The sequence below is a fragment of the Oryza glaberrima genome, chromosome 9, assembly GCF_000147395.1.
Source record: "Oryza glaberrima chromosome 9, OglaRS2, whole genome shotgun sequence".
NCBI classification, from domain to species: Eukaryota; Viridiplantae; Streptophyta; class Magnoliopsida; order Poales; family Poaceae; genus Oryza; species Oryza glaberrima.
Genome location: NC_068334.1, coordinates 5009918 through 5023584, shown reverse-complemented (window position 1 = coordinate 5023584; position 13667 = coordinate 5009918). Strand labels below are relative to the sequence as shown.

Genomic DNA, 13667 nt, shown 5'->3' with positions numbered 1-13667 from the left:
GACGTGGCGACGACGGTGCAGAGCGCGCCGTGGGTGGCCAGCAGCAGTGCGGTGTCCACCGCCGGTATGAGGTGGCCCTACGCCATGAGCCGGACGAAGACGAAGTGCGCTGCCACCATCGATGCAGATAGCTCGTGTTCTCGCTGGCAATGTATTGCTATTGCTTGTGCAGCTAGCTGCTGATCCATCCATATGTGTGTGTGCGTGCTTTAAAGAGAGACGTGACGGCCGGTGATGTGTTCGATCGTTTGTTTCCATATGCCGGCGCGCACCGCCGCCGTTGCCACCGACGGAGCTGGCGGCGACGACGTCCTCGATCTCCTGCAGCCATTGCTCGCCCTCGGCCGGCGGTGTCCGCCGTCCGGTCGAGCACCACCCTCGCCTCACTGTGCCGCCCCTTCATCACCAGCCATCGCCATGACGGCGTGGATGGTCCACATGGCGTCGTGGAAGCGGGGAGGTGCGGTCGAGGCCTTTACGGACGAACTGGAAGGAGGGGATAGAGAGAGAAGAGAGATAGGAGAGCTGACACGTGGGTCCAAGGGCATTTTTGACATTTCACGTGATTTCTCTCTCATCTCCAACCGAGAATTATTATTTTAATCGGCGCGGTGTCCACTAGCAAATTACCATGTTTATGGAGTGTTTTCCCCAAAAAGTGAGTTTGGACAGTAACCTAAGGCTAAAACCACATATAAGCAGTGTCCTATAGCAAAATTTGCCATGTCTATATGACAACCTTCTCACACTTGTGTGTTTGCCCGTACTTAAATCAGCAAGATTAATGTCTTGCACGAAAATAAGTGTTTTATAAGGTTGTGTGCGCATGCACCTGATAAAGCACCAATATAATTTACTCTAAACTAAAATAAATATTTTAAAATAAAGTAAATTTAGAGAACCCAGCTTTATGGTTAAAGTTGCAAATAACCCAAGGTACGTGTGGCACATAACCTAACTGTTCTAAAGTTTTAGAAAATCCCTCCCTTATTTATGTTGAGCATGAATTTTACTTAAATTTCTAAAACATAGAGGGTATATGAAATTTTTAATTATTAAAAGTTTAACTCTTTATTGCTTTTAAAAAAATATTTCAGATACACAGAATCTAATCAAGGGTCTTAATAATAAAAACCTGTGTGATCATATACCACACGTTATAATACCTATAGATTTTTACAACTTGATTATAATTATAAAACCCGAGTGAGAGATAACACTACACGAAAAAGTAACAACGCAATGGGCAGAACGTTGATTTCATGTTCTTTTCTCCTTCCATTATTCTCTTTCTTCAGATCAGATCCTAGGAGGCTAGGACTAACATAAGAAAAATCAACAAACTGTACTCCTACAATGCTAATTCTCATTGCTAGCATAGACCAAAATGAAGAAAACCCAGGAACTCAACTTTCTAGAAAGTCTGCATCTTCAAACTACCATATTTCTCATTTTCATATCAACATCTGGTTTTGAGCTTCAGTTGGGGCCTAATGTCCATCTGCAACCAAAGGGAACCATCCAGGAGAATGGTTTACGTCTATGTGGATAGTGTAGGGCTGTCAAGTGCAAGTCCCATTGTATTGAGCCCATTGTCAACATAGATGGTTGATCCAGTGATTGCAGATGCCAACGGCGATGCTAAGAATGCTGCTGTGTTCCCCACTTCATCTGTTGAACATATAAATAAAGCTTTATAAGTGACCTTCGGTGGATAAATAGGCATCCCAATAGAGGCAAACTGAAAGAAGGTAATTTCGACCTGCCAAGAGTTCCTTCTGCAGTGGTGCGTTCACATACGAGTACTCTATCATCTTCTCGATGAAACCAATAGCTTTGGCTGCTCGACTTCCCAATGGACCTGCCGAAACAGGATATGGGCATGTAATGTCACCAAGTAGTTTACAACAGATGTCCTCAAAACCCATACATTGAATAATGAAATAGCATGTAGGATTCAAGTGCAAATGAAATTGTATTATCATATAAAAGGATTATACACATCTGGGATTGAACTTATTGCTGCCTGAATGACGCATAAATGGTTAATTTCTATGAGACTTTATTCTTATGAAAAGAAGATTAATTCCTGTAAGATACCTGCTGATATGGTATTCACTCTGATCTTGCCTTTTCGACCTGCTTCGTAAGCTAGAACCTACAAGGATAAGAGAATGGCCAGAAGTAAATATTTGCAAACCAAGCATTATTTGGGATCTTAATAAAAAATATGCACGACTTCACACAGAAGTTCATACTCTTGTATCACTCTCAAGTGCTGCTTTTGCTGAGCTCATGCCGCCACCGTATCTAGAAAAGCAATAAAAACAAAACATAAGTAATAATACTCACAATTTAGAAGTGATAAACATTGAGAGAGTATTCACCCAGGAATTGTCCTCTCAGAAGCTATGTAGGTCAAGGATATAGTAGCACCCCCTGCAAATCAGTGACATGTCCCGTGAAGCAGTGCTGAAATGGCAATGACTTTTGAACTAGAACAACTAGATTCTGACCTAAATAAATACAACAAAATATATCTATGAAACATGAGAAAGGCCCATAGGGCTTGTTTGATTGCCAGTCACAGTTTCCACACCTAAGCACATGGCAAACAAGTTAATAGCCAGGAGTTAATAACCAGCAGTACGCTAATTATTTTCCATCTGACGATATTAAGGACTGGCAGCAAGTAATTTCTTGGATAAAGCCAAGGCCCAACACTTGCACGCCAATGTGTTGTCATTAAATAAGTACTGTTATACAATACAACTGGTGGTATGAAAAATTAGCATGGTTTTTAAAAAATCCACACCTGAACAAAAACAGAAAATAATAATAGTTACAGAGCACTAGCAAAGATTGTTTGATACCTGGATTCATTATAGGAAGGAAGTGCTGGAGTAAAGAGATGAAAGAGTAACTAGATGCTGAAACTGCAGCAAGATACCCTTTTCTTGATGTCTCTAGCAAAGAGTTTTTAACCTTTGAGCAGAAAATAAGAAAAATTAGATGCTAGTGCTGATGAGGATAACCAGATGATGACAATGAGATAAAGAAAGAAAAAAGATAGTGGAATACCTCAGGACCATTCGCAAGAGAGTGTACAAGGATGTCAATGGTACCAAAGTCATTCTTCACAGTTTCAGCAACTTCCTATGAATTTAGACAAATTAGGCCTTGGGTTGGAACTTGGGAGGATCGTACAAATTAGTAATCCTCATGGTTCACAAGTATCTATTTCCAAGTAATATGGCAAAAAAGACATACTGCAGCTTACCTTAACAGTCCAGTTTGAAGATCCAGCATACCTTTTGTTTGCTTTAACCTACACGAGACGACCGATTCAGAATGCAGAACAGGAGTTGACATGAAAAAGAAAATGATGAACATTACATCATCAGGAACATCCTCAGGAGAGTCAAAAACTGCATCCAATGGGTAGACTTTTGTAATCTCCATAAGAGATCCATCAGGAAGCCTGCAACACCATGGAGATGATAATCATTCCAGCATGGGACACTGAAATGGACTACATAAAACATTAAATAACTGCAAGTACACTTAAGAACGCACTTTCGTGATTCATCAAACTTCCCGCGCCTCAAGCTTGTCTCAAATATGTTCAGTGCCTGAAGATGAGAATAAGACTTGAGTGTTTTCACCAGAACATCTATAATGACACACTTCGTGAATGAGATCAACTTACAGGCACCCATGTACCAACAAGAATCTCGGCACCAGCTGCAGCAAGAGCTTTTGCTATTGCCCAGCCGTAGCCATTATCATCAGCGACTCCAGCAATAAATGCTCTTTTACCTGTAAAAAAATGCAACAAGTTAGAGACTTCATAATTGAATATCTTTTGGGTTGTGCTACATTATACATTTCCTTCAGTAATAACAAGTTAGTAGCACTTTTTATGTGTGTGAGGAGTCCTCATGCGTCACTCATATATAGAAAGGCAATACCAAAAGAGTTAACCATGTTCACTCATGTTTAATACTAGTAAAAATTTTACAGATAATTATTAACAGACTTAACAGATGATTCAATAATGCATCAAGGTAGTCCATTTTATGGCATACATCTTAGAAGCCCATTAACATACTAAAATACAGCACTAACAGAAATTAGTGACCACTAAAATGTTTTTAGCCATGATGAGTGACGAAAATAAACACCATTCAAAATCTTGTCTAGATATCATAGCTCCAAAATCGAGTTAAAGAACTTTTTTTTTTGTTGAGTTTTAACTGAGGCATAAAGCTTACCTCTGAGATCAATGGGGAGTCCATGGGCAGACATCGCCCTCACGGCAAACCTCTTGTGGTTCAGAGAAACAAACGGCCCTGCTGATGCCGTTTTTCTGCAGCTTGCGAAGCCAGTTTGGGTACTAAGCGCCCTTGCAAATGAAGGAAGTGCTGCTCTTGACCCTAGCAGGCGTTGGCAAGCTGGGATACAAGGGCGTGCCGCCGCCATCTGCAAGCCAGTAGTCACTGATGCGCCCATCGTCCCTTATGTAGAGTAAGGTCAGTCTGCAATAAGATTAAATGTCATATACAACATGTATATTGATAGAGCATGGGGGCATCAATCTATTCTGTTTCTGATAATTTTGACTGTTACGGGTCAATGCCAACAAATGCCGTACAACAGAACTAAAATTGGAGTTGTTGAAAATCATGAATAATTCGGTATATGCATAAGTTATTGAAAACTCGGTTGCATGGAGCATTCCCATAAAATTCCTTTTTTTAAAAAACAAAAAAAAAGAGATTGCGATTGCTCAGGCTGATGTCCTAGAAAAATCATAAATAAAACCTAAAATTCAAGCATCGCCTTTAAAGGCAAAAGCATAGACAAGACGCAGCAACACAACCCGATTCCCCATTTCTGCCAGCCAAGAACAGCGAACACTCCCCCCCACCGGATTGGCTTCCGCACCGCACTGATTCCCCCAGGGAAGAGGCCTCGGCGGGGGTTTTCCGCGTAGAAAACCTCGTCGCGAGCGCGAAAGGTGACGGCGGCGGAGCGGGTAGAGAGAAAGGGGTGGCGGGGGGAATGCGGGCGCAGGGAGGAGGTGGTTACCTCGCCGGAGGATTCGGGACGAGGACGCGGCAGCGGCAGCGGCGGCGGCGCGGGGTGGGGTGGGGTGGGATCCAATCCGATCCGATTCCTCCCTCTGTGTGTTGGCTTGATGGGAGAGGAAGGGAGGAAGAGAGTGAAGAAGGCGTGGCGGCGGAGATGATGGGGTTTGGGTTTGGTTGGAACAGTGACGGAAACGGCTGGCTGGCTGGCAGGTGGGGCCAGGGGGTTTAGGGGGCTGACAGCCCATCTTTTCGCTTATACTTATCAGCCAAAATTTAAATTTTCTTTGAGATTTTTTTCATCGAAATTTATTTTTCAGCCTTTAATTTTATATCATTAATAATATGTATATAAAAAAAATTTCACAATTTTTTTTCGTTTGCAAATATATCGTTTGGCTTATTCCTCAGAAAAGCGAAAGGATGGAGCCGTGAGTTCGCTAGGAGGAGATCGAGAGAAAAAAAATATTTGTTTTCACGCATGTGTTTTCCAAATAAACTATCCTATATATTCGGAAAAAATATAGAAATGCTATTTTAAATAAGGAAAAAGTACGAATTACCCCCCAACTATCGCGGTCGTCCGAATTACCCCTTGAACCACAAAACCGGACATTCTTCACCCCCAACTATACAAACCGAACGAATTACCCCCCTCGACTAAATCCACGATGGTTTTGGTCTACGTGGCACTCCAGTCAGCAATTTATTTATTAAAAAATAGGTGGGCCCCACCTGTCAGTTTCTCTCTCTCTTCTATCTCTCATACACTCTTTCTCTTATCCTTCAGACGGAGACGGCGGAGGTAGCGAGCACGGTGGAGGACGCAGCGGCGAGGCGGCGGCGCTGGCGAGGCAAGGCAACGGCGGAGGAGACGAGGGGGCAGAAAGGCGAGCGCGACGGTGAGGCGAGCGTGGGGGCAGAGGAGGCGAGGCGTAGAAGTCGAGCGACAGCTCGTGCCGCACCGGCGCACGCCTGTTTCCTCCGCCAGCAGCAGCGCCCACGCCCGCGCCACCCCCGCCCTCCTGCCGCCGCCACCACCACCTCCTCTTCCTCCAGTGCCGGCAACGGATGCGCCTCCCGAGCGTGGCAAGTCGGCGCCACGGCAGCTGCGAGCAGGAAGCCGAGCAGCAGGACGAGTAGCCGCCTCGGCCTTGGGGCACCGGACGATGGAGCGGGCGGCGCCAGGCGGTTACGGCGGAAGCAGCGGAGCGGGCGCTAGCGGCGGCGGCGGGTGGCGGAGGTGGAGGCGGGGCGGGCTCTAGTGGCGGGGCGAGCGACTGAGGCGGAAGCGGAGAGAGCGCGGGCGGTGCCAGGTGGTTGCTGCGGCTGGTGGTCAGCCGCGACAGGGGTGAACGAAGGAGGAGCCGGTGGCGACGGGGGCGGAGGAAGAGAAGGGTAGCGAGGATGCGGCGGTGGCGGCGACTGGGATGCCTTCATCGAAGCCGGCACCCTCTCCGCCTCCGCCTCAGCCGCCCGTCCCGCCGCCAGCGCCCGGTCCACCTCCGCCTCAGCCACCTGCCGCCGTCGGTAGCGCCCGCTCCGTCTTCGCCTCAACCGCGCCGCCGCCGCTTGACAGAGAGAGGATGAGTGAGAGAGACAGAGAGTGAGAGGGTGAGAGAGAGAGGAGAGAGTATGACAGGTAGACCCCACCACTTTTTTATAAATAGAATGCTGACTGGACTGACACGTGTACGGCACGTAGACCAAAACCACCGCGGATTAGGTCGACGGGGGTAATTCGTCCGGTTTGTATAGTTGGGGGTGAAAAATGTCCGGTTTTGTGGTTCAGGGGGTAATTCGGACGACCGCGATAGTTCGGGGGGTAATTCGTACTTTTCCTTTAAATAATCATATTGATCTATTTTTTAAGTTTAAAACAATTGATATGTAATTAATTCCATGCTAATGGCTCATCCCATTTTACATACTCAATATTTTCTTTTCCCTTCCTCGCAATCTTGCAAATTTCTAACAAATTTCACGATCATCCTCAGATTGCTCGAAGTGTGCACCTCCTTCAAAATTTGTTGAAATTCATTCAGAGTTACCAAAACTCATTGAAAGGAAAATGCAAACAAATGATGTCTTCGGTGTGGAGACGGCCTAAGATAGCTATGGCTTAGGCCCTAGACTCGTCTGCTAAATTCCTATTATATTGTTTTAAAGTTTACTTAAACAGCGTGGATTGCTGGACATTTAGCGTGCCACCTCATCGATTTTTTCAGAAAACATCCTGTACTTCTGTTTAATTGTTCAGGGTTCCTGCTGCGATGAACCGTTCGATTTATATGGAAGATCAGCCCTAGTATTAAAAGATTTTCTGGATAAGTCGCTGGACATTTTAGTAGGTTCCCTGTCTAATTTAGGTTGTGTTCTACTAAACTTAACGGCTTAGCTACCTCGTTCTTTCTCAACCAGTGTCTTTTTGGGCTGTTAAACGTGCATATTTAATTTTGCAAAAACTTCTTTTACAAAGACAAATAAATATTGTCAGGTTATGGATAATACATACCTAATAGTAATCGATTAAGCTCGACAGTGTCCACCATATACCAAAGTCTTATACGAAGTCATACCTCGTATATAGAATGAGTTTCGGATAAGAAAGGACAAGTAGCGTTTTACAGGACTACTCGGATTGTATTCATATTAATCTCCCTAATTTTATTTGGACAAAGAGACATATGTGGATATAAATATAACACCCCTAGGAGGAGGGGGAGGGACAGACCAAGACAAATTAGAATAGACACCAATACACGCCACCAGATATCAACATCAGAGATTAGTTTAGACAAACCCAATCTAGCGTCTATAGAGGCCTACAAGAGGGATCTAGCGCTATATCTGATCTCACCAAGTCCATATTCGAGAAGAAAGATTACCCCGTTGTCGATTACGTGTTGGTGTTCCATGACGTCAAGTCGATGACAGTTAGATCGGTTATCCTAAATATTGTACACTGGCTTCGGCCAACAGGAGTAAGGCTATTACCTGATTATGATGAATAAGGGGCCTGAACCTATAAAAATCTTTGTCTCTGTTTATTTTACCTCAATCTCACATATACTCTCGTACCAATAATTCACATACTATGCAAATACCATAATCGTGATCTGAAACATCGATAAATATATTTTTAAATTTTGTATAATAGTTAAAGTTCAACTAATTCAACGCTAATTCCTTGTCACCTATGAGTAAGCGGCCATATTCTTGTGGGTTAATTGGAATCATGCCATTATAAATTTGCATGTTTTGATAAATGCCATTATTATTTCACTATTTGGATCGATATCATTATAATTTTACCTATATTTAAGATATGCCACTACTCCTTAGATGCATTTATAAATTTGTTTGTATCAAATTACCCTCATGTTCATCATTCTTCCTCACCTCTGCCTCTTTCCTCCATCTTCTCCACGGGAAGACAGCATCACACTCATGCATTGGCGGTCCAGATTGAGGTGGCGGGCACCAGGTAGCATGGCTATCGTTCTGGTCCATGAGCGCTGGTAGGACACACGGTGGCATAGCTGGCGGAGGTAGAGCTGCGTGGTCGGCAGCGTTGCTGGCAGAGGAAGAACGGTGCCTTGTCAAGCAGGCGCGGCATCGAGGGACGGTGGTGATGGCTTCTTGGATTCGGAGGCAACTCGTCCTCCCTCTCCGCCGACAGATGCCCACATTACATCTTGTCGGTCTTCTGGATCTGTTGCTGATGCCAGCTGCGGAGCTAGGAATTTTGTGAAGTCTGGACATATCTAAAATAAAATGATAAAATCGGTACCCACTTATATAATGTTTATGCTTATTTTACTGGCAATTGAAGATAAAACAATTTTCTAACAAAAGCATAGTATAGTTTAATATGAATATAATTTTTCACTTGTTGAAAAACTAAGTTGATCTTATTATAAAAATGGACGTATATATGCTCATTACTTGAGTGGATCATGTCAATCCATTGTGAAGCAGGCAAGTCACCAACCAATGGCTATGGCCTAATTGCATCATGCCACGGTGCTGCAAGGCTAGCTGCCAGTATGCATGCTTCTAATTATGTTGAAGTCAGAAAATCGATGGATTTTAACAAAAAGCACTCACTTGATCTAATTGGTGGCGCACGCGCGGAGCCCGGGCAGCTGCCCGTGCTGGCCGGGCGGTGAATCCGCCGCTGGCTGATGCCTCTCCCGAAGCTCGTGTTGTCCGGTGCCGTCCTGCTGGCCTCTGGCCCGAGTTGTCTAGCGCCGCCCCGCTGACCTCTGACATATTTGGAGAGAGAGAGAGAGGAAGGAAGGAGGAAGAAGACGATGGTAATTAATTTGGTCCAAATTTTGAGAAATACATGGAAGAGGTTTGTATTGAGATATTTAGATTAGAAATGAAATTATAATGGCATGTATCCAAATAGATGAATAATAATGGTATATTTCAATGGTAGCGCTAGCCCACGCGCTGCGCGTGGAATATTAGTTCAAGTGCAGCACAACGCTCCCTCCTTCCAGTTTTCATGTTTTTTACCACCTCACCTTTACTCCGCATCCCATATTTTCTCAAGTGCCGCACAACGCTCCCTCCTTCCAGGCCAAGTACCGCACAACGCTCCCTCCTCCCAGTTTCCCCCTTTTTTTCGTTTTTTACCACCCCACCTTCCATGTTTTTTTTCTCTTTTCCATCTTATCCAAGCTTCATCAAAGGGCCCGGTAAAATATTAACCATCTAGACTTTTTCCTTTTTTTTTTCCTTCTCTCCAGTTTTTCTATTTTCGTGTTTTAGTAAAATATTTACTGTCTAGTTTTTCTTTCCGAGTTTTCTGTTTTTCTAGTGTCTCCGTGGAGTTTTCCATTTACTCCCAGCCTCCCACATCTGCTCCTTCTTCCAGAGTAACAAATTTACTCGCATGAATGCCCCTTTCAAAGTAACAAATTTACTTGCATGATGCCCACATATCTTACGGCACCACTTCTAGATGGTCGTAAAAGAATTACTACCAGCTTACTACGCTAGTAAGTGCTATAAATATTGTTTAGATTTCGTAGTCTGCGAGTAATACAATTACCACCTTCCTCTCGATGTAGCCATGATCTCGTACCACTGCGTAGTAATATGTTTACTGATATGTTCAATACACAGTATAAGAGTAAAAACTGAGACTTCGTGGTCTGCGAGTAAAATAATTACCACCTTCCTCTCGGTATATCCTATGATCTCGTAGCAACAATGTAGTAACATGTTTACTGATGTGTTCAATATATAGTATAAGAGTAAAAAATGATACTAAGAGTATTGTTAATCTGTATCACAAAATGGTCATACAAATGAAAAAATTACGGGCTCAATCACACATAAGTGATAAAAATTATTCATAGGTGAATCAAACTAGAATAGAAAAAAAAATGATTCGGCCAAAAATCCATCGTGAAATTAGGCAATTTGTGGTTTTGCTGGATCTTGCTATAAGGATGGAGAGGTTGGTATGTGTCTTGTGACAGGTAGTGGAGAGGGCAACCGAGTGCCGAGCGGTAGTCGATGATGGAATCATGGAAGGGTGTAGCGGCGTGGTATAGAGATGGGCTCGACGTTGCGCAGTAGCAACAATCCATCATCTAGCAAGCATGAAAAAAAATGTAAAAACATTCTTGTTCATGTTGTAGAGACGATGAGCAAAAGAAAAATAGCAAACAACCTCCATCACTGGCGGACTCCACCCTATCCTCTGTGACCAGCCACATGGAGCATGATGTGCAAATATAGGACCTGTGCAGCCCATCAAGTAATATTGGAGATTGCACGTTAATTTGATTTGCAAAAACAAATTGGCGCTTCATGCGTGAAGGTAAAGGAGAGTATGTAGATGTAAATCGGAGTGTCATTTCCTTACTTGCTTGTTCTGTCAGTGTCGACGACATGGAGTAGCCGCTAGTTGTTGCTCTTGACCCAGGTGAACACCTCCTTGCTAGTTAAGGTGCTGCCCGACGTCCGGCAACGAAGCCCGAAGCAGCACATTCACCTCAACCACCACCGGCCACCGCCGTCAACCACTACGACGTCACCGTCCTTCTCCATGGTGCGTCACTGATCTGCAGGCTGGAATGGTGGATCGATTCATATCCGAAAAAAAGGAAAAGAAGTGGGAGCGAGAGTGGTTGGTTGGGTACGGGAAAATTAGAATATATAACGGAATCATGGAAGTTGTTTTTATCGAAGTAAATCATTTACTCCGATAATAGTGGGAGCGGGATGACTGGACATCGGGTGGGATTGGAAGTAGGGAAGTTGTTTCTATTATCGAAGTAAATCGTTTACTCCGATAATGATGGGAGCGAGATAATGGGACATGGGGTGAGGTGGGCCTGGACTAACACATATTTGGCGCTCGGAATACTAAGAAACGCGTCGCGCTCCTAATAGTAGTACTAATATTTCAAAAGAGTAAATTTATAATGGCATGGATCTAATTAAGTAAATTTATAATGGCATGGATCCAATTAAGTAATTAACCCTTATTATTATTATTTCTTCCCCTTTTCTCCGGCTTCTTTCTTCCCCCTGCTACTTGTAGTGCCATTGCCTTTTTGTGCGGTGGCAAATACGAAAGTTAACAACTTTGTGCTCGGTCCGTTGTTGCTCCTTTTCCTACTACTGCCAATCCTCTCCTCCACCTCCTATAAAATCAGGACTCGTGGTTTCTGGATTTCTAGGTGGATTGGGGGTGTTTCTCTAGACTGATCAGTTACTAGGTTCAGATTATGTAGTGCTCTATGTAACTGTTATTTTTGACCCTGTGTATGCTTGTTTTCTTGATTAGTGTTCTTGTTGTGGTTGAGGCGCCGAGGTGGATGAATCCGGCTATATGAGAGCAATTATTGGATTTTCTGGCAGGTGAGGTGCTGGCATGCAGGAGCTAGGTGGGATTTAATCGATTCTTGCAGAAGGGCAGTTGGGTGTTACAGCTCTTCTATCCGATCTTTTGGCGCGAGCATGGAGAAAGTTGAAGGATCTAGGAGGAAGAAAGCGGCACAAGATAGAAGAGGAAACGGTCGGCGAAGATGCAGGCGGAGGAGAGCAAGCTGAGGCTGAGCGGCATCACGAGCACACCGGTGCCAGAGCATTCATCGAAGATGCAGCACAAGAGAGATGGGGAAGAGAGGGGAGAAGGGGAGAGAGGAGGAAGAAGACTGGCCTCTGATATATGGGGCCACATGGGTTCCACGCTGACTCAGGTTAAATTGCCACGTTAAACAAAACCACCCGTTATACTGATATGGGATCTAAATTGAAAAGTGGCTAAGAGCCATTTGTGATGGGTTAAACAATTAGCAAGACGTCACCACCTTCCTCGTTACCATTACAAAGCTTTTGTTTTCAACCATTATGGCTGTGGGATCAGCATCATGCCCTAGCCATATTTGATGTCAGATCCTTGCAAAGTATTACTATATCCAACACCTACGCTCAATGCATTAGGACAAATAGAGATACCATCTATTAGTAACTTTTTGAACTAGAAAAGGACAATTAAGGAACATCATCTTCCACAAGGATACTAACATTTTAAAAGAAGAAAAACAAAGATACTAGTAAGATTACGAAGTGAGAAGTAAGCTGGATTTAGGCCTAACAGCTAGAATGCATAAGGACAATTTTATGATACTGCTACAACCGAACCATTGGCTCAAAAAAATTGGACACGGATGATGGCTTTAATCAGCAGACCGTTTTCATATAAACAATGACATGCCCGTTGTTTTGATAGTGCATATGATCATGCCAATATACTTTCATCCTTATCACAGATGTCTACATATATTGATATAACTCTCATTTCACGGAAAAATTACTCACCCATTTTTTCATCTCTCCTTTCCTCTTCCTCTATTCCAACCGAGCAGATTTAGAGGGAAGCTATGGGTAAATACATCTTGGGTGATAGCAACTTATGAGTGGAAATGAAGGAATCCAGTGAGCATATGAAGGTAGGTCACTCTTGTAGAAATTCTAGTAACATCGTACCGATGACTGATAGAAAGCTTATTAACATAGATATCCAAACTTTCTCGGATCGATGAATTTGAATTCGGGAAAACAATGCAATAGTTTTGTGGGGACAATCAAGAATGATCATGTTGATCATTCTGAGCTAGAATCTTCAAATTTGCCAGATCTATGAAAGAAATTCCGATGTATCAGATAAATTGGAAGCTCTAGCCATGTCTACCAAGGAAGCTTATATACCTGGTTTTATAAAACATATGTGAGATATAATGTGATGTTCAGAAAATGTTAATTTCTCATAAGTGTCAATGTGTGACAGAATGCCTTCGATATAGTAAGAACATTTTCTATTCAATATATAATGACTATATAGAGACTATCTATATGGATTTATCTTTTCTTTTTGAGGGAAAAAATATATTGACATAAGTATATGTGTATCATACGAAGATATCTTCTGATTGCAATATGCAAGGCCGCGGTACATATGAAGTCAGCTTTTGCTCTTTTGTGTGTATGAATCTTATTTGTGTTATTAAGTTTTCAAGTCACATGCTTCTATTTATACTCAAATAT

At 43.3% G+C, this 13667-nt stretch overlaps 1 protein-coding gene across 1 annotated transcript; it reads right to left on the bottom strand.

The window, feature by feature from the left end:
- Positions 1-1173: 1173 nt before the first annotated feature.
- LOC127785478 (enoyl-[acyl-carrier-protein] reductase [NADH] 2, chloroplastic) lies at positions 1174-5202 on the bottom strand. The gene is made up of 13 exons (XM_052312937.1): positions 5092-5202; positions 4275-4538; positions 3710-3819; positions 3577-3632; positions 3397-3481; positions 3281-3328; positions 3082-3156; positions 2874-2985; positions 2388-2439; positions 2259-2310; positions 2101-2158; positions 1763-1861; positions 1174-1671 (listed from the first exon to the last, which is right to left on the bottom strand). Exons 2-13 carry the CDS (start codon positions 4510-4512, stop codon positions 1541-1543), a joined length of 1116 nt encoding a protein of 371 aa, XP_052168897.1. The 5' UTR covers positions 4513-4538; positions 5092-5202; the 3' UTR covers positions 1174-1540.
- Between the last annotated feature and the right edge of the window lie 8465 nt (positions 5203-13667).

Excerpts from the sequence above, each read along its gene's own strand:
- LOC127785478 (XM_052312937.1), bottom strand. The coding sequence starts at position 4,512 with ATGGGCGCATCAGTGACTACTGGCTTGCAGATGGCGGCGGCACGCCCT. Across the intron at positions 3,482-3,576 it reads AAGTTTGATGAATCACGAAA|GCTTCCTGATGGATCTCTTA; the intron begins GTGCGTTCTTAA and ends ATGGTGTTGCAG. Across the intron at positions 2,159-2,258 it reads CACTTGAGAGTGATACAAGA|GTTCTAGCTTACGAAGCAGG; the intron begins GTATGAACTTCT and ends TTATCCTTGTAG.